Raw genomic sequence first — 24,334 nt, 5'->3', positions numbered from 1 at the left:
GCTAAAATTGGTTGTAGTATTTACGTTTCAGATTTTATCCCCTTACCCTACTTCCTCCCACCACCCAGAAACCTCCTATCCCATCCCCCTCCTCATGCTTCTATGAGGCAGTGACTGCACCTATCCCCCCCTCACTATCCCCTCCCCCCCTCACATTCCCCCCCCACTCTGTTCATTTTTTTTATGGGACCAAGAAACTCCTCTCCCACCTATGTCTGACAAGGCCATCCTCCCCTACATATACCTCTGGAGTCTTGGGTCCCTCCCTATGTGTTCCCAGGCTGGTGGTTTAGACCCTGGGGGGGCTCTGGTTGTTTGGTATTGTTTCTTTCCACCTGGGGTCACTAACCCTTTCTGCTCCTTCAGTCCTCTCACTAAGTTCTCCATTGGGAAACCCCTGATCATATCAGAGGTTAACTGTGAGCATCGTCCTGAGTGTTAGTCTTTGGCAGACCTCTAAGGAGACAGCTGTATCATGTTCACATTATGCACTTCCAGCCATCCACAACAGTGTTTAGCTTAGGTGGCTGTACATGGGATGAATACCCAGGTGGAATGGTCTCCTGATGGCCCCTCCTTCAGTTTCTGTTCCATGTTTTGATTCCCTATTTGCTCCCTTGAGCATTTTTGTTACTCGTTCTAAGTAGAACTGAGGCATCCCCTCTTGGTCTTCCTTCTTCATGAGCTTCATGTGGTCTGCGGGTTGAGTCTTCTGCTAATCCAAGCTTTTGGGCTAATGTCCGTGGAGATATGTTTGTGTAGCTACCTTCTTTTACGGTTTTTGGAAGATTACTTTCTTGCTTTTTCTAGGTTGTAGTTTCCCTCCTTGTGTTGGAGTTTTCCACCAATTATTCTTTGAAGTGCTGGATTTGTGTTGAGATACTGTGTAAATTTGGATTTGTCATGGAATATTTTGGTTTCTCCATCAATAATGATTGACAGTTTTGCTGGGTATAGTAGTCTGGGCTGGCATTTGTGTTCTCTTAGGGTCTGTATGATATTGGTCCAGGATCTTCTGGCTTTTATGGTCTCTGGTGAGAAGTCTGGTGTAATTCTTATAGGTCTGCCTTTTATGTTACTTTGCCTTTTTCCCTTACTGCTTTTAGTATTTTTTCTTTGTTTTGTACATTTGATGTTTTGACTATTATGTGGCGGGAAGTATTTCTTTTCTGGTCTAAACTGTTTGGAGTTCTGTAGGCTTCTTGTATATTTATGGACAGCTCTTTCTTTAGGTTAGCAAAGTTTTCCTCTATAATTTTGTTGAGGATAGTTACTGGTCCTTTAAGTTGGGAGTCTTCCCCCTCATCTATACCTATTATCCTTAGGTTTGGCCTTCTCATTGTGTCTTGGATTTCTTGTATATTTTGGGTTAGTAGCTTTTTGTATTTTGCATTGTCTTTGACAGTTGTGTCAATGTTTTCCATGGTATCTTCTGCACATGAGATTCTCTCTTCCATCTCTTGTATTCTGTTGGTGATACTTGTGTCTATGACTCCTGATCTTTTTTTTTTTAGGTTTTCTATCTCCAGGGTATTGTCCCTTTGTGATTTCTTTATTGTTTCTACTTCCATGTTTAGATCCTGCATGGTTTTGTTTAATTCCTTCTCTCGTTTGGTTGCATTTTCTTGCAATTCCTTAAGGGATTTTTGTGTTTCCACTTTAAGGGTTTCTATCTGTCTACCAGTGCTCTCCTTAAGTTCTTTGAGAGTGTTATTTATGTCTTTCTTAAAGCCCTCTATCATCATCATGAGAAGTGATTTTAATTCTGAATCCTGCTTTTCTGGTGTGATGAGGTGTTCAGGGCTTGCTATGATGGGGGAGCTGCATTCTGATAATGCCATGTAACTTTGGTTTTTGTTGCTTACTTTCTTGCTCTTGCCTTTTGCCATCTGGTTAACTCTAGTGCTGCCTGTACTTGCTGTCTCTGACTGAAGCCTGCCTTTCCAGTTATCTAGCTTGTGTCTGATCTTCTAGGGGTCCAGATGTCTCTGTGATCTTTTCCAGCTGCACTGATTACAGTGGTACCTCTAGGATGCCTCAGGATATGGTGCCTCCAAGGTAGCAGTCCAGCTAGGTGTCTGCTGTTCTGGATGCAGTGTCTCCTCTAGAATATCTCAGGATATGTTGTCTGACGCTCTGAGTTCAGTTGTTCCTCTGTGGCTCTGGGTTGTGTGGACCTTCCAGTATGTCTCAGGTGGAATCCGGGGTCCACACAACAGCAGACCTGGCAGAGGTCTGATCCAGGCCTCAGATCTGAGAACTAGTTTCTAAGACACTGTCCAAGTTAGAGGGCCTGGGATCCCTGCTTCCTCTGGGTTCTTGGAGGTTGGGGACAGAGCTGCCACCCAAGATCTGCTCAGTGCTCTGGCCCAGACCGGAAAGAACCAGTGTTCCGGGCCGGGAGTGACTTCCTGGGTCCTTGTAGGTCCCAGTTATTCCCTGTTTAGGTCAGGCCCTGCTGTCTGCTTACCTAAGATACTGCCTGAGTTAGAGCGCCGGGGATCCCTGCTTACTCTGGGTTCTTGGAGGTTGGGGACAGAGCTGCCACCCAAGATCTGCTCAGTGCTCTGACCCATGAAGTCTTATATGTGTGCATGCAGGACTGGAGTTTGGTTACCAGAATCTACATCAGGTGACTCAGAGCTCGGTGTACTAAGAAGTCCAACACCTCTGTCCTCAGCTTCCAGAATGCTCATACATAACCAAAAATAGACATGTAATTAAAAGTTAAAAATAAGTCTATTTTAAAGGTGGGTGTTTCTTGAGGAAGAAAATCTAAGACTGACCTCTGGCAAACACGGCAACATGCACACACATACTTGCTGCTTGTCACATACAACACACATATGTACACAAACAGTTATTCTAAATTGGCAAGAAAGAGGTTTGGGAGGGTAGTTTTGGGTGCCTCAGCCATAGTTGACTTGTGTCTGTCATTATACTGCTATCCCCATTGGCTTAAATTAATTACATTGTTTCTTTCAAGGTATATATGACTATATTTATCTGCAAGATTGGGGGGGCATTCTTAGTTCCATTGGTTATATCATGAATTTTAAAATCACCTTGAGAATATATCTTAAATGGTCAGATAGGCTCCTGATATGAACTGCATGAAATTGCATCTGTGTTTGGGTACATAGCTGTTTTTAATGAGGCAGAACCTTGAGGCTTGTCTTGCTCCAAGAAATGCACTAGGACCAGAATTCCCAGAACCTATCTAAATAAACCAGGTGGGAGAGGTATGTGCCTATAATACCACCACCAAAGAGGCAGAGCTGGGAGGATCCCTGGTACTTGCTGGCCAGCCCACTCAACCATGGTGATGTCCAGGTTTAGTGAGATTCTCCAAAACTAAGATTAAAGACAAGAGATAGCTCAGCAGGTAAGATCACTTGGTAACTCTTCTGGAGGATGCAGGTTCGAGATTAAGCTCCCACTTGTCAACTCATATCTGTAAATCAAGTTCCAGGAGATTGGCCCTCTTGTGGTCTCAGCAAGCACAGCATGTACTGGATACAGAGACATTTATACAGGCAAAACATTCTTTTTTTTTCTTTTTAAAATTAGTTATTTACATTTTAAATGTTATCCCCCTTCTAAGTTTCCCCACCACAAACCCCCTATACTACCCCCTCACCCTACATCTATGAGGGTGTTTCCTGACCTACCCACCCACCCACCCACTCACTCACTCACTCCTGCATTCACCTACACTAGAACATCAAGCCTCCATAGGACCAAGGGCATGTCCTCCCATTGATGTCAGATAAGAGGATACTCTGCTACAAATGAAGATGGAGCAATGGGTCACTCCATGTCTATTCTTTGGTTGGTCATTTAGTCCCTAGGTGCTCTAGGAGGTCTGGTAGTATTGTTCATCCTATGGGTTTTCAAACCCCATCAGCTCCTGCAGTCCTTCTAATTCCCCTATTGGAGTCCCTGTACTCAGTCTGATGAGTGGCTGTAACTGCATCTGTATTAGTGAGGATCTGGCAGAGCCTCTCAGGGGACAGCTATACCAGGCTCCTGTCTGCAAACATCTCTTGGCATCAGCAATACTGTCTGGGTTTGATGTCTATAGATTGGATGGATCCCCAGGTGGGGCAGTCTCTGGATTGTGTTTTCTTCAGTCTCTGCTCCACTCTTTGTCCCTGTATCTCCTTTTGACAGGAGTAACTCTGGTTAATATGTTTGAGATGGGTGGGTGGCCCCTTACCTCAACTGGGTAGCCATGCCTAACCACTGGATATGGTCTCTACAGGTTCTAGATGCCCTTTGTTGGGTATTTCAGCTAATGTTATCCCTAATGTCCTGGGAACTTCTTGCTTCACTGGCATTTGGGACATTCTAGTGGCTACCCCCTGTTCGCAATCTCCCCCCCTCCCACACATCTTTCAACTTCCTGACCCACTACACTTCTCCTTTGCCTCCTCCTACACCTGATCCTGCCCCCTTTCCCTCCCCCTTTTCCACCTTTCTCTCTCTCCCTCCCAGATCCCTTCCTCCCTCCACCTCTCATGATTATTTTGTTTCCCCTTCTTAGTAGAACTGAAGCATCCACATTTTGGTGTTCCTCCTTCTTGAGTTTCATACGGTCTGTGAGTTTTATCATGGGTACTGTGAGCTTTTTGCCTAATAATCCACTTATCAGTGAGCACATACCAACTGTGGTGTTCTTTTTGTTTCTGGAGAACCTCACTCAGGATAATGTCTAGTCCCATCTATTTAACAGATAGACACTACTTTAAAAAATCAGAATGGGAGTGACTGAGAAAGACATGAAAAAGTGAATCTATGGTCCAAATATGTGCACACAAATGTACACATAGACCTTCCCACGCCTATGTATGCAGAGAGCCTTGACAACTCAGTGGAGGACAGACTTCTACAGAAAAGTAACTCCCCATGCTGACACTTCCTCAGGAGTGCCCCCTACCCAATTTATGATGCAATATTAAGTGTCTTGATCTTGCATGGGTAGTCCCCTCTCTATGGCTTCATGAGCACAACAGCTGTGCCATGTGCAGAGGACAGCAGTTCATGGCTCTCCTCCCCATCTTTTGTTCACTAAGGGTGGGTGGAGTTGATACAAATGGTATCTCACCTTTGAACAAAAAGCAAAGTCCTGTTCCATTCAAAACACCCACATTCAAGTGGCTCACAGCTGCCTTTAACTACAGTTCCACAGAATTTCATGTCCTCTTCTGGCCTCCAAGGGAATTTGCATACACACATAGACATATACAAAAAATGAAATGTACTTTTTTCCCAAACCCAAGTAGGTGCCTACAGAGAAAAGTGACAACCATGATTGACACCTGTGCGCACACATGAACACACACACACACACACACACACACACACAAAGTTGAATATGGCTCAAATTACAAGTATCAAGTGAATAGCTGCTTACACAGGTCTGAAATCTGAAGGAATTGAGGATGAATAAATATGAACCCTAATGCCTATGTCACAGCACCTCATTGTGATAGCCACTCAGAAGAAGTAGTGTAGAGTGCACGTTTTGTATCCCATGGAGAACATCTTTGCCTGCCTCTCTCTGCTGCTTTTCTGTACTTGTAAGTCAAAGAACTTGACATCACAGACAACTTGAGGCATAAACTAAGCAGAGGCTTGCCTTAAATTAAACCCCTCTGTAGTTTAGACAGCTGAGGCAATTAGACTGACTTATTAACTCTTCCTCTCTGTTGCAGAAAGCAAAATGACTACTCCAGAAGAAGACAGTTCAGCAATCGTGAAAGACCTTGGATCAGAAGAGAGACAGATATCAGGTTTGCAGGCAGGGTGGGGGTGCAAAGATGGGTAAAATAAAGTCACATGTTTTACAGGTTTTCATCTGAAGATTAGACTCCCGAATTCTTATGTGTGTGCATGCAGGGTTGGAGTTTGGTTACCAGCATCCACACCAGGTGGCTCAGAACAAAGTGTAAATCAGGCTTCAAGAAATCTAACACTTCGGTCCTGTGATGGCATGAGACTCCTAGGTTTCCACATGTAGACATGTAATTAAAATTTAAAAAGGAGTCTTTGTTTTAATGGTGGATGTTTCCTGAGGAATGAAACCTAAAGTTGACCTTTGGCACCCACATCAACATGCACGCACACACATACTTGACAATTATTGCAAATCACACACGTATGTACACAAACAATTCTTCTCAATTGGCCAGATAGAGTTGCTGTGGGTGCTTCAGCCCTAGTTAGCTGGTATCTGAGTCTTTCCTTATACCACTACCTGTACTGTCCTAAATGTTTCTTTCAGAGTTATATTACACCTTATATGTCTTGCATGATTGTGGGGGTTGCTTTCTTGGTTTCATTGATTGTATCATGAATTTTAAAATCACCTTGATAATAATCTTGAGGCTAGTCTTGCTCCAAGAAATGCACTAGGACCAGAATTCCCAGAACCTATCTAAATATGCCAGGTGTGTGTGGGGGGTATGTGCCTATAATACCACCACCAAAGAGGCAGAGCTGGGATGAAACTTGGTACTTTCTGGCCAGCCCAGTCAACCATGGTGATATCCAGCTTTAGTGAGACTCTCCAAAACCAAGATTGAAGACCAGAGAGGTAGCTCAGCAGGTAAGCTCACTTGGCAACTCTTCTGGAGGATGCAGGTTCAGGGTTAAGCTCCCACTTGCCAGCTCATGCCTGTAAATCAATGTCCAGGAGATTTGCCCTCTTGTGGTCTTAGCACACTAGTGCTCTTAAGCAAGCACAACCTGCACTGGATGCAGGGACATTTATACAGGCTAAACATTCTTTTTTCTTTTCTTTCTTCAATTGATTATTTATATACATTTCAAATGTTATCCTCCTCAGTTTCCCCTCCACAAACCCCCTATCCTATCCCCTCCCCAACTTCTGAGGGTGTTTCCTCACCCACCCACCCACTCCTGCATTCACCTACATTAGGGCATCAAGCCTCCATAGGACCAAGAGCTTGTCCTCCCATTGATGACAAAAAAGCTAATACTCTGCTACATATGCAGCTGGAGTCATGGGTCACTCCATGTGTACTCTTTGGTTGGTCATTTAGTCCCTGGGTGCTCTAGGAGGTCTGGTTGGTATTGTTCATCCTTGGGTTTTCAAACCACATCAGCTTTTTCAGTCCTTATCCTAATTCCCCTATTGGAGTCCCTGTGCTCAGTCTGATGGTTGGCTGTGAGTATCTGCATCTGTATTGGTCAGGATCTGGCAGAGCCTCTCAGGGGACAGCTATACCAGGCTCTAGTCTGCAAGCATTCCTTGACATCAAGAATAGTGTCTGAGAGGACACACATGCAGAATAGTCGACTGATTATATCTGCCTAGACAGAGTAATCCGCCCTTAATAATTCTGCATCACTAAGGTCTGTCAGATGACTCTGGGCCAGAAGGCTGAAGATTTGATGCTCCAACGTTTGGTAGTATAGGGGCTTTTCAGGTGTTCAGCGGTCTCTATAAATTGGCTAAGTTTTAGAAGCTACTTTTAGTGCTTCCCATAACTTCAGTTAACTCAGTCATTCTGGATTTCTGATGTGGTTGAAGACCCATAGTCTCATAGCTAATCCTGGCTATTGACTTTGACAGAAAAGATCTGAGTAGATGGTTTTCAGTTGACATTCACTCTAAAGCCAAAAAAAAAAAAAAAAAAAAAAAAAAAAAAAAAAAAAAAAAAGCCAGGATCAAAAGGTAAGTGTTTTAGTTAGAAGAGATGACAGAGGTTCTGGTTAGTCAACAAAATGATGGACTGGGTATTAGGACTATTTTGTACTTCACTGATACAATTAGGAATAAGTATGCTCTAACTGTATTTTGAGAGAAAAGTTTTACTTTAACAGGAAGAGAGATATGTAGGAGGAGCTAAGTGGGAAGGAGTATTGAGAGGAAGAGATGGAGTAAGGAGAGAAGATGAAGGAGAGGAGAAGCTAGGTGGTGAGAGAGAGAAAGAGAGAGGGGGCATGGAGGCACATGTTCACAGGTCTCCACCAGTCAAAGATAGTTTTTATATCTAGGTTGGGTATTGGGTTACGCTTCTGATTGAGCATTACCAAACTTATAAATCCTTTGATTAACATTAAAAAAATTATATAAAAGCAAAAAGGAAAGGGGGGGCATGGGACAGGGGTTTTCTAGGGAGGGGAAATGGGGAAAGGGGAAGGCATCTTAAATGTAAATAAAATATTTTAAAAAAATGAAAAAAATATTGTCTGGGTTTGGTGTCAGCAGATTGGATGCATCCCCATGTTTGGCAGTCTCTTCATGGTGTTTGCTTCAGTCTCTGCTCCACTCTTTGTCCCTGTATCTCCTTTTGACAGGAGTAACTCTGAGTTAATATGTTTGAGATGGGTGGGTGGCCCCTTACCTCAACTGGGTGGCCATGACTAAGCACTGGATATGGTCTCTACAGGTTCTAGATGCCCTTTGTTGGGTATTTCAGCTAATGTTATCCCTAATGGGTCCTAGGAACTTTTTGCTTCACTGGCATCTGGAACAGTCTAGTGGCTACTCCCTGTTTGCAATCTCCCCCCATACATACCTTCCAACTTCCTGACCCTCTATACTTCTTCCCTGCCTACTCCTATACCTGATCCTGCTCACCTTTCCCTCCCTTCTTCTTCCCCTCCTCTCTCCCTCCCAGATTCCTTCCTCCCTCCACCTCTCATGATTATTTTGTTTCCCCTTCTAAGTAGGACTGAAGCATCCACATTTTGGTGTTCCTTCTTCTTGAGTTTCATACGGTCTGTGAGTTTTATCATGGGTACTGTGAGCTTTTTGCCTAATAATCCACTTATCAGTGAGCACATACCAACTGTGGTGTTCTTTTTGTTTCTGGAGAACCTCACTCAGCATAATCTCTAGTCCTATCTATTTAACAGATAAACACTTCTTTAAAAAATCAGAAAGTGACTGAGAAAGACATGAAAAAGTGAATGTATGGTCCAAATATGTGCACACAAATGTACACATAGACCTTCCCACGCCTATGTATTCAAAGAGCCTTGACAACTCAGTGGAGGACAAACTTCTACAGAAAAGTAACTCCAAATCCTGTCACTTCCTCAGGAGTACCCCCTACCCAATTTCTGATGCAATATTAAGTGTCATGATCTTGCATAGGTAGCCCCTTCTGTATGGCTTCATGAGCACAACAGCTGTGCCATGTGCAGAGGACAGCAGTTCATGGCTCTCCTCCCCATCTTTTGTTCACTAAGGGTGGGTGGAGTTGATACAAATGGTATCTCACTTTGAACAAAAAGCAAAGTCCTGTTCCATTCAAAACACCCACATTCAAGTGGCTCACAGCTGCCTTTAACTACAGTTCCACAGAATTTCATGTCCTCTTCTGGCCTCCAAGGGAATTTGCATACACACATAGACATATAAAAATGATATGTATGTTTTTTCAAACCCAAGTAGTTGCCTACAGAGGAAAGTGACAACCATGATTGACACCTGTGCACACACATGAACACACACACACACACACACACACACACACACAAAATTGAAGATGGCTCAAATTACAAGTATCAAGTGAATAGCTGCTTACACAGGTCTGAAATCTGAAGGAATTGAGGATGAATAAATATGAACCCTAATGCCTATGTCACAGCACCTCATTGTGATAGCCACTCAGAAGAAGTAGTGTAGAATGCACGTGTTGTATCCCATGGAGGACATCTTTGCCTGCCTCTCTCTGCTGCTTTTCTGTACTTGTAAGTCAAAGAACTTGACATCACAGACAACTTGAGGCATAAACTAAGCAGAGGCTTGCCTTAAATTAAACCCCTCTGTAGTTTAGACAGCTGAGGCAATTAGACTGACTTATTAACTCTTCCTCTCTGTTGCAGAAAGCAAAATGACTACTCCAGAAGAAGACAGTTCAGCAATCGTGAAAGACCTTGGATCAGAAGAGAGACAGATATCAGGTTTGCAGGCAGGGTGGGGGTGCAAAGATGGGTAAAATAAAGCCACATGTTTTACAGGTTTCCATCTGAAGATTAGACTCCCGAATTCTTATGTGTGTGCATGAAGGGTTGGAGTTTGGTTATCAGCATCCACACCAGGTGGCTCAGAACAAAGTGTAAATCAGGCTCCAAGAAATCTAACACTTCGGTCCTGTGCTGGCATGAGACTCCTAGGTTTCCACATGTAGACATGTAATTAAAATTTAAAAAGGAGTCTTTGTTTTAATGGTGGATATTTCCTGAAGAATGAAACCTAAAGTTGACCTCTGGCACCCAGATCAACATGCACGCACACACATACTTGACAATTATTGCAAATCACACACATATGTACACAAACAATTCTTCTCAATTGGCCAGATAGAGTTGCTATGGGTGCTTCAGCCCTAGTTAGCTAGTATCAGTCCTTTCCTTAATACCACTACCTGTACTGACTTAAATGTTTACACTTGTGGTGTAAGCAAACACAGCCTGCACTGGATACAGGGACATCTATACAGACTAAACATTCTTTTTTCTTTTCTTTTTTCAATTGGTTATTTTATTAATATACATTTCAAATGTTATCCTCCTCCTCAGTTTCCCCTCCACAAACCCCCTATCCTATCCCCTCCCCAACTTCTATGAGGGTATTTCTTCACCCACCCAACCACTCCTGCATTCACCTACACTAGGGCATCAAGCCTCCATAGGACCAAGAGCCTGTCCTCCTATTGATGACAAAAAGGCCAATACTCTGCTACATATGCAGCTGGAGCCATGGGTCACTCCATGTGTACTCTATGGTTCGTCATTTAGTCCCTGGGTGCTCTAGGAGGTCTGGTTGGTATTGTTCATCCTTGGGTTTTCAAACCCCATCAGCTCCTTCAGTCCTTCCCCTATTGTGGTCCCTGTGCTCAGTCTGATGGTTGGCTGTGAGTATCTGCATCTGTATTGGTCAGGTTCTGATAGAACCTCTCAGGGGACAGCTATACCAGGCTCTAGTGTGCAAGTATTTCTTGGCATCAGGAATAGTGTCTGGGTTTGGTGTCAGCAGATTGGATGCATCCCCAGGTTTGGCAGTCTCTTGATGGTGTTTCCTTCAGTCTCTGCTCCACTCTTTGTCCCTGTATTTTCTTTTGACAGGAGTAACTCTGGGTTAATATGTTTGAGATGGGTGGGTGTCCCCTTACCTCAACTGGGTGGTCATGCCTAACTACTGGATATGGTCTCTACAGGTTCTAGATCCCCCCCCTTTTTTTGGGGGGGTATTTCAGCTAATGGTATCTTCAATGGGTCCTGGGAACTTTTTGCTTCACTGGCATCTGGAACAGTCTAGTGGCTACCCCCTGTTTGCTATCACTCCCCACCCCCTCAATACACACCTTTTAACTTCCTGACCCTCTATACTTCTTCCCTGCCTACTCCTATACCTGATGCTGCTCACCTTTCCCTCCCTTCTTCTTCCCCTCCTCTCTCCCTCCCAGATTCCTTCCTCCCTCCACCTCTCATGATTATTTTGTTTCCCCTTCTAAGTAGAACTGAAGCATCCACATTTTGGTGTTCCTTCTTCTTGAATTTCATACGGTCTGTGAGTTTTATCATGGGTACTGTGAGCTTTTTGCCTAATAATCCACTTATCAGTGAGCATATACCAACTGTGGTGTTCTTTTTGTTTCTGGAGAAATTCACTCAGGATAATGTCTAGTCCCATCTATTTAACAGATAGACACTTCTTTAAAAAATCAGAATGGGAGTGACTGAAAAAGACATGAAAAAGTGAATCTATGGTCCAAATATGTGCACACAAATGTACACATAGACCTTCCCACTCCTATGTATTCAAAGAGCCTTGACAACTCAGTGGAGGACAAACTTCTACAGAAAAGTAACTCCACATGCTGACACTTCCTCAGGAGTGCCCCCTACCCAATTTCTGATGCAATTTTAAGTGTCTTGATCTTGCATAGGTAGCCCCTTCTGTATGGCTTCATGAGCACAACAGCTGTGCCATGTGCAGAGGACAGCAGTTCACGGCTCTCCTCCCCATCTTTTGTTCACTAAGGGTGGGTAGAGTTGATACAAATGGTGTCTCACCTTTGAACAAAAAGCAAAGTCCTGTTCCATTCAAAACACCCACATTCAAGTGGCTCACAGCTGCCTTTAACTACAGTTCCACAGAGTTTCATGTCCTCTTCTGGCCTCCAAGGGAATTTGCATACACACATAGACATATAAAAATGATATGTATTTTTTTTCAAACCCTAAGTAGGTGCCTACAGAGGAAAGTGACAACCATGATTGACACCTGTGCACACACATGAACACACACACACAAAGTTGAAGATGGCTCAAATTACAAGTATCAAGTGAATAGCTGCTTACACAGGTCTGAAATCTGAAGGAATTGAGGATGAATAAATATGAACCCTAATGCCTATGTCACAGCACCTCATTGTGATAGCCACTCAGAAGAAGTAGTGTAGAATGCACATGTTGTATCCCATGGAGGACATCTTTGCCTGCCTCTCTCTGCTGCTTTTCTGTACTTGTAAGTCAAAGAACTTGACATCACAGACAACTTGAGGCATAAACTAAGCAGAGGCTTGCCTTAAACCCCTCTGTAGTTTAGACAGCTGAGGCAATTAGACTGTCTTATTAACTCTTCCTCTCTGTTGCAGAAAGCAAAATGACTACTCCAGAAGAAGACAGTTCAGCAATCGTGAAAGACCTTGGATCAGAAGAGAGACAAATATCAGGTTTGCAGGCAGGGTGGGGGTGCAAAGATGGGTAAAATAAAGCCACATGTTTTACAGGTTTTCATCTGAAGATTAGACTCCCGAATTCTTATGTGTGTGCATGAAGGGTTGGAGTTTGGTTATCAGCATCCACACCAGGTGGCTCAGAACAAAGTGTAAATCAGGCTCCAAGAAATCTAACATTTCGGTCCTGTGATGGCATGAGACTCCTAGGTTTCCACATGTAGACATGTAATTAAAATTTAAAAAGGAGTCTTTGTTTTAATGGTGGATGTTTCCTGAGGAATGAAACCTAAAGTTGACCTCTGGCACCCAGATCAACATGCACGCACACACATACTTGACAATTATTGCAAATCACACATATGTACACAAACAATTCTTCTCAATTGGCCAGATAGAGTTGCTGTGGGTGCTTCAACCCTAGTTAGCTGGTATCTGTTCTTTCCTTATACCACTACCTGTACTGGCTTAAATGTTTACACTTGTGGTGTAAGGAAGCACAGTCTGCACTGGATACAGGGACATCTATACAGGCTAAATATTCTTTTTTCTTTTTTGTTTTTAATTGGTTATTTATATACATTTCAATGTATCCTCCTTCTCAGTTTCCCCTCCACAAACCCCCTATCCTATCCCCTCCCCAACTTCTATGAGGGTATTTCTTCACCCACCCACCCAACCACTCCTGCATTCACCTACACTAGGGCATCAAGCCTCCATAGGATCAAAGCCTGTCCTCCCATTGATGACAAAAAAGCCAATACTCTGCTACATATGCAGCTGGAGCCGTGGGTCACTCCATGTGTACTCTTTGGTTGGTCGTTTAGTCCCTGGGTGCTCTAGGAGGTCTGGTTGGTATTGTTCATCCTTGGGTTTTTAAACCCCATCAGCTCCTTCAGTCCTTCCCCTAATTCCCCTATTGTGGTCCCTGTGCTCAGTCTGATGGTTGGCTGTGAGTATCTGCATCTGTATTGGTCAGGTTCTGACAGAACCTCTCAGGGGACAGCTATACCAGGCTCCTGTCTGCATGCATTTCCTGGCATCAGCCATAGGGTCTGGGCTGGGGGTCAGCAGATGGGATGAACCCACATGTGGGGCAGTCTCTTGATGGTGATTCCTTCAGTCTCTGCTCCACTCTTTGTCCCTGTATTTTCTTTTGACAGGAGTAACACTGGGTTAATATGTTTGAGATGGGTGGGTGTCCCTTTCCCTCAACTGGGTGGTCATGCCTAACTACTAGATATGGTCTCTACAGGTTCTAGATCCCCCCTTTTTTGGGTATTTCAGCTAATGGTATCCCCAATGGGTCCTGGAATCTTGCTTCACTGGCATCTGGGACATTCTATTGGCTACCCCAGTTAGCCATCCCTGGATACACACATTTCAACTTCCTGACCCTCTATTCTTGTCCCCTGCCTCATCCTACACCTGATCCTGCTCCCTTTCCCTCCTCTTCTTCTCCCCCTCCACCTGATCCTGTCCCCCCTTTCCCTTCTTCTACCCCACCTCTCTCCCTCCTAGATACCCTTCTCCCTCTACCTCCCAGGATTATTTTGTTTCCAATTCTGAGTAGGACTGAAACATCATATTTTGGTGTTCATTCTCTTGAGCTTCATATGGTCTGCGAGTTTTATCATGGGTACTGTGAGCTTTTTGCCTAATAATCCACTTATCAGTGAGCGCATACCATCTGTGTTGTTTTTTGTATCTGGAGGACCTCACTCAGGATGATAGTTTCTAGTCCCATCCATTTAACAGATAAACACGTTTTTGAAAAATAAGAATGGGAGTGATAAAGACATGAAAAAGTGAATGTATGGTCCAAATATGTGCACACAAATGTACACATAGACCTGCCCATGTATGCAGAGAGCCTTGACAACTCAGTGGAGGACAGACTTCTACAGAAAAGTAACTCCAAATGCTGTCACTTCCTCAGGAGCGCCCCCTACCCAATTTCTGATGCAATTTTAAGTGTCTTGATCTTGCATAGGTAGCCCCTTCTGTATGGCTTCATGAGCACAACAGCTGTGCCATGTGCAGAGGACAGCAGTTCACGGCTCTCCTCCCCATCTTTTGTTCACTAAAGGTGGGTAGAGTTGATACAAATGGAGTCTCACCTTTGAACAAAAAGCAAAGTCCTGTTCCATTCAAAACACCCACATTCAAGTGGCTCACAGCTGCCTTTAACTACAGTTCCACAGAGTTTCATGTCCTCTTCTGGCCTCCAAGGGAATTTGCATACACACATAGACATATAAAAAATAAGTTTTTCCAAACCCTAATAGGTGCCTACAGAGGAAAGTGACAACCATGATTGACACCTGTGCACACACATGAACACACACCCACAAAGTTGAATATGGCTCAAATTACAAGTATTAAGTGAATAGCTGCTTATACAGGTCTGAAATCTGAAGGAATTGAGGATGAATAAATATGAACCCTAATGCCTATGTCACAGCACCTCATTGTGATAGCCACTCAGAAGAAGTAGTGTAGAATGCACATGTTGTATCCCATGGAGAACATCTTTGTCTGCATCTCTCTGCTTTTCTGTTCTTCTGAAGCAAAGAGCTTGACATCACAGACAACTTGAGGCATAAACTAAGCAGAGGCTTGCCTTAAACTCCTTTGTAGTTTATACAGCTGAGGCAGTCAGACTGACTTATTAACTCTTCCTCTCTGTTGTAGAAAGCACAATGAGTACTCCAGAGAAAGACAGTACAGCAATCGTGAAAGACCTTGGATCAGAAGAGAGACAGATGTCAGGTTTGAAGGAGGGGTGGGGTGTAAGGATGTGTATAATAAAGCCACATGTTATATAGGTTTGTATCTCAGAAAGTAGACCCCTGAGTTCTTATGTGTTTGCATGCTCGATTGGAGTTTGGTTACCAGCATCCACATCAGGTGGCTCAGAGCTAAGTGCAAACCAGGCTCCAAGAAATTCAACACCTCTGTCTTGTTCTGGCATGAGACTCATAGGTTTCCACCCATAGACTTGTAATTAAAAGTTTAAAAGGGTCTTTGTTTTAATGGTGGATGTTTCCTGAGGAATGAAACCTAAAGTTGACCTCTGGCACCCACATCAAAATGCACACACATACTTGAAAATTATTGCAAATCACACACATAAGTACACAGTTATTTTCAATTGGCCAGATAGAGTTGCTGTGGGTGCTTCAGCCTTAGTTAGCTGGTATCTGTCCTTTCCTTATACCACTACCTGTACTGACTTAAATGTTTCTTTCTGAGGTATATGACTCTTTAAATATCTCTGCTTGATTTGGGGTGGTGCACATTCTTGATTTTATTGATTGTATTATGAATTTTAAAATCACCTTGAAGATATCTTGGAGGGAAATGGTTATCTAGGCTCCTGATATGGACTGCATTAAATTGCATTTGTGTTTGTGTATATAGCTGTTTTTAGTAAGGCTGAATCTTGAGGCTTGTCTTGCTCAGTAAAGAAATTCTTCCTTCACTAAACCTGAGTTCACTTCCCAGGACCTATGTTAACATGCCAGGTGGGAGGGATATTTGCCTATAATACCACCACCAAAAAGGCCAAGCCAGTAGGATTCCTGGTCCTTTCTCTTCAGCCTATTCCACCATGGTGAGATCCAGAGTTATTTAGACTATCCAAAACTATGTTTGGAGACCAGATAGATGGCTCAGCAGGTAAGATCACTTGGCCACTCCTCTGGAGGATGTAGGTTCAGTTTTCAGCACCCATATGCCAGCTTATATCTGTCAGTCTAGTTCCAGGGAATCCAGCCTTCTTGTGGTCTCAGCAGGGCCAGCCTGCACAGGGTACAGGGACATGCTTACTGGCAATGCATTCTTAAATAAAGATAAATACATCTTTCAAATTGAGAGTCATTGGGAGAGACATGAAAAGTCAACCTGTGGTCCATACATGTGCATACAAATGTGCACAATAACCTGCCCTCATGCGTGTGCCCACAGAGAGCCCTGACAACCATGCAGAGGGACATGCTCCTACAGAAAAGTGACTCTAAATGCTGATACTTCTCAGGAGCCTCTGTCAAATCTGTAATGCAATTTTAAGTGTCTTGATCTTGCACATGTGGCTGCAGCCTCAAGACTATATGTGCACAACATCTGTTATGTCTAGAAGACAGCAGTTCACAGCTCTCCTCCGCATCTTCTGTTCCCCAAGGGTGGGGTGAGTTCATATACATGGTGTCTCTGTTATGAACAGAAAGCAAAATCATATTGTTTGAGTTTTTTTCTCCCTTTTCCAGAAGACTTACTAGCTGAGGAAGAAGATGTTATGACAAAGGCAGGTAAACAAGGTGACTAAATTTTTATTTGTGGTCAATCTTATTTGTGTCAGACTGGATGAAAGCAACATATGGCAGTCATAGGACTGTAGGGTCCTGGCTTCACTAGTGTCTTTGCCTGAAGCTTCCCTGTGAGTCCTGGGATGAACATCAGAGACAGAGCCATGTGGCCCAGTGAAGTTTCTGTTGGGTCAGTTTATAAAAGTTTCAAATAACCTATAAATCCAGCAAACTGAGAGCAGAAGCTCTAGTCAAGGTTATTTGACTAGTTCTAAACACAGCTGAGAGTAGTTAACCACACCGATCAAATTTAGAAATGTTATTAGGTTTCAAATTAGCATACAATGTGAATTCGGGTCCTTTTCTTTAGTGGTTGTATCATCATAGATTACATACAAGAAGTTTCCCTTTAATATTTCCACACAACTATCTTCACCTCTTCTTTGATGTATGGTCAGCCAATGTGTTTGATTGGGTTGCTTACATGAGCCTGGCAGAAAGCTTATTTACAGAAGCATGGGCACCTTACCAGTGGATACACCACTGAAGAAAGTCTCATTTCCCCAGCAACCATTAACTGCTGATAGGTCCTCAGGCAGAGGCAGGTCCTCATGTATTCCAGACTGGCCTCAAACTCTTTGTGTAGTTGAGGGTGGTCTTGAACACTTAATCCTTCTGAGTGATAGAATTGCAGGTGTGTGTGTAAACACATCCTTTTTATATGGTGCTATGGATTTAACACCAAGGCAAGTGACTCTATCCACTGATCCACCTCCCCAGACCCACTGTGTCATTGCTCATGCAGTTTCTTCTAATCTGTCATCCTCTCCTACTTCCAGCCTCTGCCCTCTACCTTATAGTCCACCTTCTGTTCTCTTGGCATGTGTATTGTCACCTCCTTTCCTTCTCTCCTCTACTACTTAAGATCTCTTTTTCCTTTCTCCAAGGTCTCTTTCTACTGTGTGTGTGTGTGTGTGTGTGTGTGTGTGTGTAAACAAAATCTAGAAGAAAACATGCAGTATTTGTCTGAGTCTGGCATATCTTACCTATCAGCAATTTCCAGTTTTGTGAATTTTACTGAATAAATAGAATTCCACTAATAAAGGCAGATGGTAGTGGCTCACGCCCTCAATGCCGGCACTCAGGAGGCTGAGGCAGGTTGATCTCTGAGTTTGAGGCCAGCCTGGTCTACAGAGCAACTTTCAGGACAGCCAAAGCTACACAGAGGAAAAACACTCAGAAAAAAATCCATTGTAAATATCACTATTTTTTCATTCCTTGTGTTGCCTTGTAATATTCCATTGTTAATCCCAGCACTTAAAAGGCAAAGGGAAGTGGATCTTTGTAAGTCCTAGGCCAGTCAAGTCTACATAGTGAAAAATAAGTAAATATATTCCATTGTGGAGCTGGAGAGATGGCACAATGGTTAGAGCACTTGCTGCTCTTGCAGAGGTCTGGGGTGCAATTCACAGCACTCGTATGGCAGCTTGCAACCATCTGTAACTCCAGTTCCCAGCAATTTGAGGCTACCTCTGACCTTTTCAGACACCAGGCATGCATATGACATATATATATGTATATGTATATATGTATATATATGTGTGTGTACATACATATGTGGAAAACACTCCTACACATAAACATTTTTAATCTAAAAAAACGCCCTAATGCATTGCATGAGCAAGCTGCAGTCTCTCAGTTCTCCCACTGGTGGGATTTTCTTTTGCTCTTCTTTGCTAGTGGTTAATCTGGCTGTGAGCATATGATGTTCACTGAGGCAATAATTAAAAGCCGTGATGGGACTTGGATGAGATACTTACAGTGTATGCTTAGTAGAACTGAGGATCTGACCAGCTCAGACAAGAGAGTCCAAGTTGCATCCAACTTTACTTCAAGGGCTTGCTGGGAGGCAATGCTGGGAGTCATGACTCTAGACCTGTAGGTCACGACCCCTTTGGAGGTCAAACAACCCTTTCACAGGGGTCACAGATCAGATACCCTAAGTATCAGATTTTTATATTGTGACCTATAACGGTAGCAAAAGTATAGTTATGAAGTAGCAATAACTGGCTGGGGCTCACCCAACGTGAGGTACTGTACTAGAGGGTCACACACAGCATTGGAAAGGTTGAAAACCACTACTCTAAAGTGCAGGCAGGGCCTGTACCACCGGAAAACACATTTTGATCCTGCATGAATTATACCATCATTATTCAGCCCATATTGAAAAACTGATATTTTACAGTGCCCTCTAAATTAGAATTCATGCTTTTTTTTGAGGAGTAAGGCTTCAAGACAGGGTTTCTGTTCTGGAACCAGCACTATAGACCAGGCTGGCCTCAAACTCGGAGATCCATTTGCCTCTGCCTCCTGAGTGCTAGGATTAAAGTTGTGCACCACCTTTGCCTGATTTGAATCCATACTATTAAATATAAATATTGATGACATTTTGAGCCTCTCACTATGGACCAGGCACTGTGGTGGTGCACATAGTATAATTGCCACATCACCTGTTCAATAAGTACTTTTTTAAGGAATTAATATCTGTCATCCTCATGGTTTCTATATTGCTATGACAAAATACCATGACCAAAAAGTAAGTTGGGGAGGAAAGGATTTATCTGACAGTATGAAGTATGGGTGTAATAATTAAGTCTGTAGGTGGATGGGGGGAAGCCAGGAAGTCTTAGGTCCAACTGCAGGCTGTCATCTGACTCTGCAAGCAAACCTAAATCTGTTAGCATAGCTAATGTTCAATATAAAAACAAATGTATTGGTCTAGTTCAGCAACTAGAGATTAAGATCTAGGTGAAGAGCTTGTCATGCATGAGGGCCTGAGTTTAGGACCCCAGAATAACATAAGTCGGGTATGATGGCAATGTGCTTATAGTCACAGCAATGGCTTGTAATCACAGATGTGATGGAAAGGCAAATTTCTACAGCTCACTGGCCAAAGATACCCCAGTCTACTTGGATCTCGTGAGAAATACATAGCTCAGAAGAAGCTAGACTGAACTATGGATGTATCTGAGTTGGTCGAGTGTCTTCTAACATGCATAAAGCCATGGGGTTCAGTCCTCAGTGCAACATAAAACTAAGCATGGCAGTGCATACATGTAATCTCAGGAGTTGGGGCATAGGAAGATCAGAAGTTCAAAGTCATTGTTATCTACATAGCAAAGTTGAAGTCAGCTTGAGTTATGAGACTCTTCTCTCAAAACAGGTAATGAAGTAGCAAGAACATTGTATATAGCTATCTGACTTAAAACCAAGGAGAGAGTATGTGTTAACACATATTTGTACGTGTTCAGTACAACATATTTTGATTTATTATAGATATAATAGTGGTCAATTAAAGGCAATTGGCATATTAATCACCTTAAACTTCCATCATTTCTTTAAATCCATTCAGATTTCCTCCCATCTATTTTGAGATATTTTAAGCCATTGTTAATTATACTCATGGTGCAGATATACATGTTAGTTTTTTTAAAAATAAGACTCGGTTCACATTTTGTTTTTCTTCTGTCCTCTTATCTGACTTTATATCATGGAGGTAACCTACAAGACTACAAGGCCCACGTGATAGCTAAATTCGACACAAGTGTGGCTCTACAGTATGACAGCCCAGAGATGAAAGTATTGTCTGATGCTTTTAAACCAGACCAGAAAACCTTCAGGCCTCATACCATTATCCTACATGGAAGACCAGGAGTTGGGAAGTCAGCTTTGGCCAGAAGTATTGTTCTGGGCTGGGCACAGGGTAAACTCTACCAAGACATGTCCTATGTTGTCATCTTCTCTGTTGGAGAAATAAAGTGGACAGAGAAGAGCAGTTTGGCACAGATGATTGCCAAGGAGTGGCCAGACTCCTGGGCTCCAGTGACAAAGATCATGTCCCAACCAGAAAGACTCTTGTTTGTCATAGATGGTTTCGATGATATGGACGCTGTCCTCCAAGATGAAGATGATATGACACTCTCCAGAGACTGGAAGGATGAACAGCCCATATACATACTGATATACAGTCTCCTGAGGAAGGCCCTCCTACCCGAGTCCTTTCTCATCATTACCACCAGAAACACAGGCTTAGAAAAGCTCAAGTCAGTGGTGGTGTCCCCCCTCTATATACTGGTTGAAGGACTGTCTACATCAAGGAGATCGCAGCTGATCCTCGAGAACATCTCTGATGACTACCAGAGAATGCAAGTCTTCCATTCTGTGATAGAAAATCACCAGCTATTTAACCAATGCCAGGCCCCCTCCATGTGCTTACTGATCTGTGAAGCTCTACAGCTACAGAAGAAGCTGGGAAAGGAATGCACCTTACCCTGCCAGACTCTCACCGGTTTGTATGCCACCTTGTTGTTCCACCGGCTCACCTTGAGAGAGCCTTCCTGGGGCACTCTCAGTCAGGAAGAACAGATTACTCTAGTGGGTTTGTGCAGGATGGCTGCTGAGGGAGTGTGGACTATGAAGTCAGTGTTCTATGATGATGACCTGAAGAACTACAGCCTAAAGGAGTCTGAGATCTCTGCCCTCTTTCACACGAAGATTCTTCTCCAGGTTGGCCACAGAAGTGAGAAGAGTTCTATTTTCTTTCACCGCAGCCTGCAAGATTTCTTTGCTGCCTTATATTATGTTTTAGAAGAGCTGGGGGAATGGAATCAGTATTTTTCCTTTATTAAAAACCAACAGAGCATCATGGAGGTGAAGAGAACCAACAACATTCCCCTCGGGATGAAGCGTTTCTTATTTGGTCTCATGAACAAAGATATCTTGAAGACTCTGGAGGTTCTGTTTGGATGTCCCATAAACCTGACTATTAAGCAGAAGCTCCAACACTGGGTCTCTCTGATAGGTCAGCAGGTCAATGACACCAACCCAATGGACACCCTAGATGCCTTCTACTATCTCTTTGAGTCTCAGGATGAAGAGTTTGTTCATGTAGCTCTCAACAGCTTCCAAGAAGTGTGGCTTCTGATTAACCAGAAGATGGACTTGACAGTATCTTCCTACTGTCTCCAGCAATGTCAGAACTTGAAGGCAATCCGGGTGGATATCAGAGCTCTCATCTCGGAGGATAATACACTCGAGCTATGCCCTCTTGTTGATCTCCAGAAGTGAGTATTGGATGATTATCATTCAAAGCCAGTTAGTAATTTTTGTATGTTACTATGCTTAAATGTGACTTTGGAAATATTTGGAGCACTAGATGGCACTTAAGGATGATTCGCTTACTAAGGAGACCTGAACTGAGTCTGGTTTGTCATCATCTAATGGAAAAGCCCTTTTAAAACCTAGGACCATGCTGGGGATATAGCTCAGATGGTAGATACATCTGAGTATCTACCAGTAGAGTGGTTGCCTGGCATGAGTGAAGCCTGGGGTTTAATCCTAGCACTACATAGACTTGGTACATACCTACAAGCCCAGAACTCCAGGTGGCAGAGGTGTCAAGCTAGGTTCTACCACTAAGCCTATTAGAAAAACCAAATAAAAAAATACAGAAAAAGGAGATTCATTCAATGAGGTCACATTGGAAAGAGGGACAGAGATCGAAGGTCAATAGGTCTATCTTGACTCCCTTCCCCATAGCCTAACTTTTGGATCCTGAAGTGAAGTCAAAATAGAAGTTCAAGGGCATGCATGTCTTAAGTAGTTCTGAGCAAAGTGCATGAACCCTGCCCACCATTGACATACCATTTGGCCTCCAGTCTCTCCAGCAAGGTGGTCTGCTCTGTGTGGAATTGATTTCTAGGAGATAAGTTTCCCTCTGGCTGGCACCAGGGTCCAGCCTTTCCCTTCTTTCTGAGGGAGATTACTGGAGATTGGCAGCAGCTTTGCAGTCCATTGTTTCCAAAATCTGATAGCCAGAATGCTGGACAGATTAACAGACAAAAGTATCTAGGCAGGAGAAGGGGCTCAGTGATTATGAGCATGCCCTGCTGTTCCAGAGGGCCAGAGTTTGGTTCTTACACCACCTAGACCTCCATGTCCAGGAGCTCCAGTGCCCTCTTCTGGCCGTCACAGGCACCTGCGTTTTTTGTGCACATAGTCACAGGCACATGATATGCAATACACATAAATAAAAATTAAATATATTTTTATAGTATACCTTCTCTGTAAGCTGGTTACAGAGAAAGGATCAGATGTTCAAGTTTTAAGACCATTTAGCAGATTTTAAGTATATATGTAACACAATATCATCATTATGTATTAAACCACAATAAGCAGATCTAAGTTTGTTCCTTTTTTGATTGTGATTTTTGTAGTCTTTGACCAACTTCCCTTTCCCCGCCTCCCAGTCTCTGGTGACTCCACCATTCCACTATCCATTTCTGAAGAATTTTGTTTAAAAAAAAAACAAGGTTTCATTTAGTGTGTGTGTGTGTGCACATCTGTCTGTCTTCTGTGTGTGAGCATATCATGACACACATGGAGGTCAGAGAACAACTAGCAATAATAGATCTTTCCACCACAGAGGTCTCTGGGTTTGATCTCAGGTACTCAGACCTCGCAGCAAAGTTTCACCTCACATAGACAATATCCTCATTGAAGCTGTCAAGGAGTCATGTTTTCAATTATTCACTTCCACATTTATTCTAGCATCCTCCAAGATCACTTGCCGCTGAGGGAGGGCAAGAAGTCAGAGCTGAAGTCTTGTGTCAGGGATCCTGTAACCTTCCTCTGGCCACTACTAGGAATCAGCCACACGTCTCTTAATCATATACTTGGCTTTTACTGCACTGCTTTTGTTCAGTAGTTGCCATAACTAACAAGAAGTGGTAATCTCTAATCCAAGATGGAGATGGAATGATTGTATCATCTCCAGAGTAAAAATAAAATTCAAGCTTAAGAGATGGCTCAGTATTTAAGAGGCACTTACTGTCCTTCCAGAGGACCTGGATTTGATTCCTAGCATCACTTTGGGTGGCTCATAGTTGCCTATAACTCCTGCTCCAGAGAAATCTGACACCCTCCTCTGGGCTCCATGAGCGTACACACACACACACACACACACACACACACACACACAGAGAGAGAGAGAGAGAGAGAGAGAGAGAGAGAGACAGACAGACAGACAGACAGACAGACAGACAGACACACATGAAGATGGCACACATGTACACACACAGTTACACAATTTTAAAAATACAATCTTTTTCAGTGGCATACAACACAGCCATACCGTTTCACCATTACAGTGAGCTAGAATTTAAGACAGCAGATAGCTGGGAGGACTGAGGGCTCCTCTAATTGTTCTAGCATACCCCCAGGGAATATTGAAATATCAAAGGCAGC

At 43.2% G+C, this 24,334-nt stretch overlaps 1 protein-coding gene across 3 annotated transcripts in view; it reads left to right on the top strand.

The window, feature by feature from the left end:
• The window catches only part of LOC117693507 (NACHT, LRR and PYD domains-containing protein 5-like), a 59,864-nt gene that overhangs the window by 19,399 nt on the left and 16,131 nt on the right, over positions 1–24,334 (top strand). For 2 of the 3 annotated variants that reach the window (XM_076932086.1, XM_076932080.1), the window contains 6 exons: positions 5,718–5,795; positions 9,865–9,942; positions 12,642–12,719; positions 15,417–15,494; positions 16,991–17,041; positions 20,586–22,152. In XM_076932086.1, the coding sequence (XP_076788201.1) occupies positions 5,726–5,795; positions 9,865–9,942; positions 12,642–12,719; positions 15,417–15,494; positions 16,991–17,041; positions 20,586–22,152 (1,922 nt within the window). In that variant the 5' untranslated portion in view covers positions 5,718–5,725. The remainder of the gene's footprint in view (positions 1–5,717; positions 5,796–9,864; positions 9,943–12,641; positions 12,720–15,416; positions 15,495–16,990; positions 17,042–20,585; positions 22,153–24,334) is intronic. The other variant, XM_076932081.1, reaches the window with a different exon arrangement.

The sequence above is a fragment of the Arvicanthis niloticus genome, chromosome 1, assembly GCF_011762505.2.
Source record: "Arvicanthis niloticus isolate mArvNil1 chromosome 1, mArvNil1.pat.X, whole genome shotgun sequence".
In the NCBI taxonomy this organism is placed as follows: domain Eukaryota; kingdom Metazoa; phylum Chordata; class Mammalia; order Rodentia; family Muridae; genus Arvicanthis; species Arvicanthis niloticus.
Note: the sequence above shows the minus strand (reverse complement) of the source record. Positions and strands in the feature narration are given on the sequence as shown.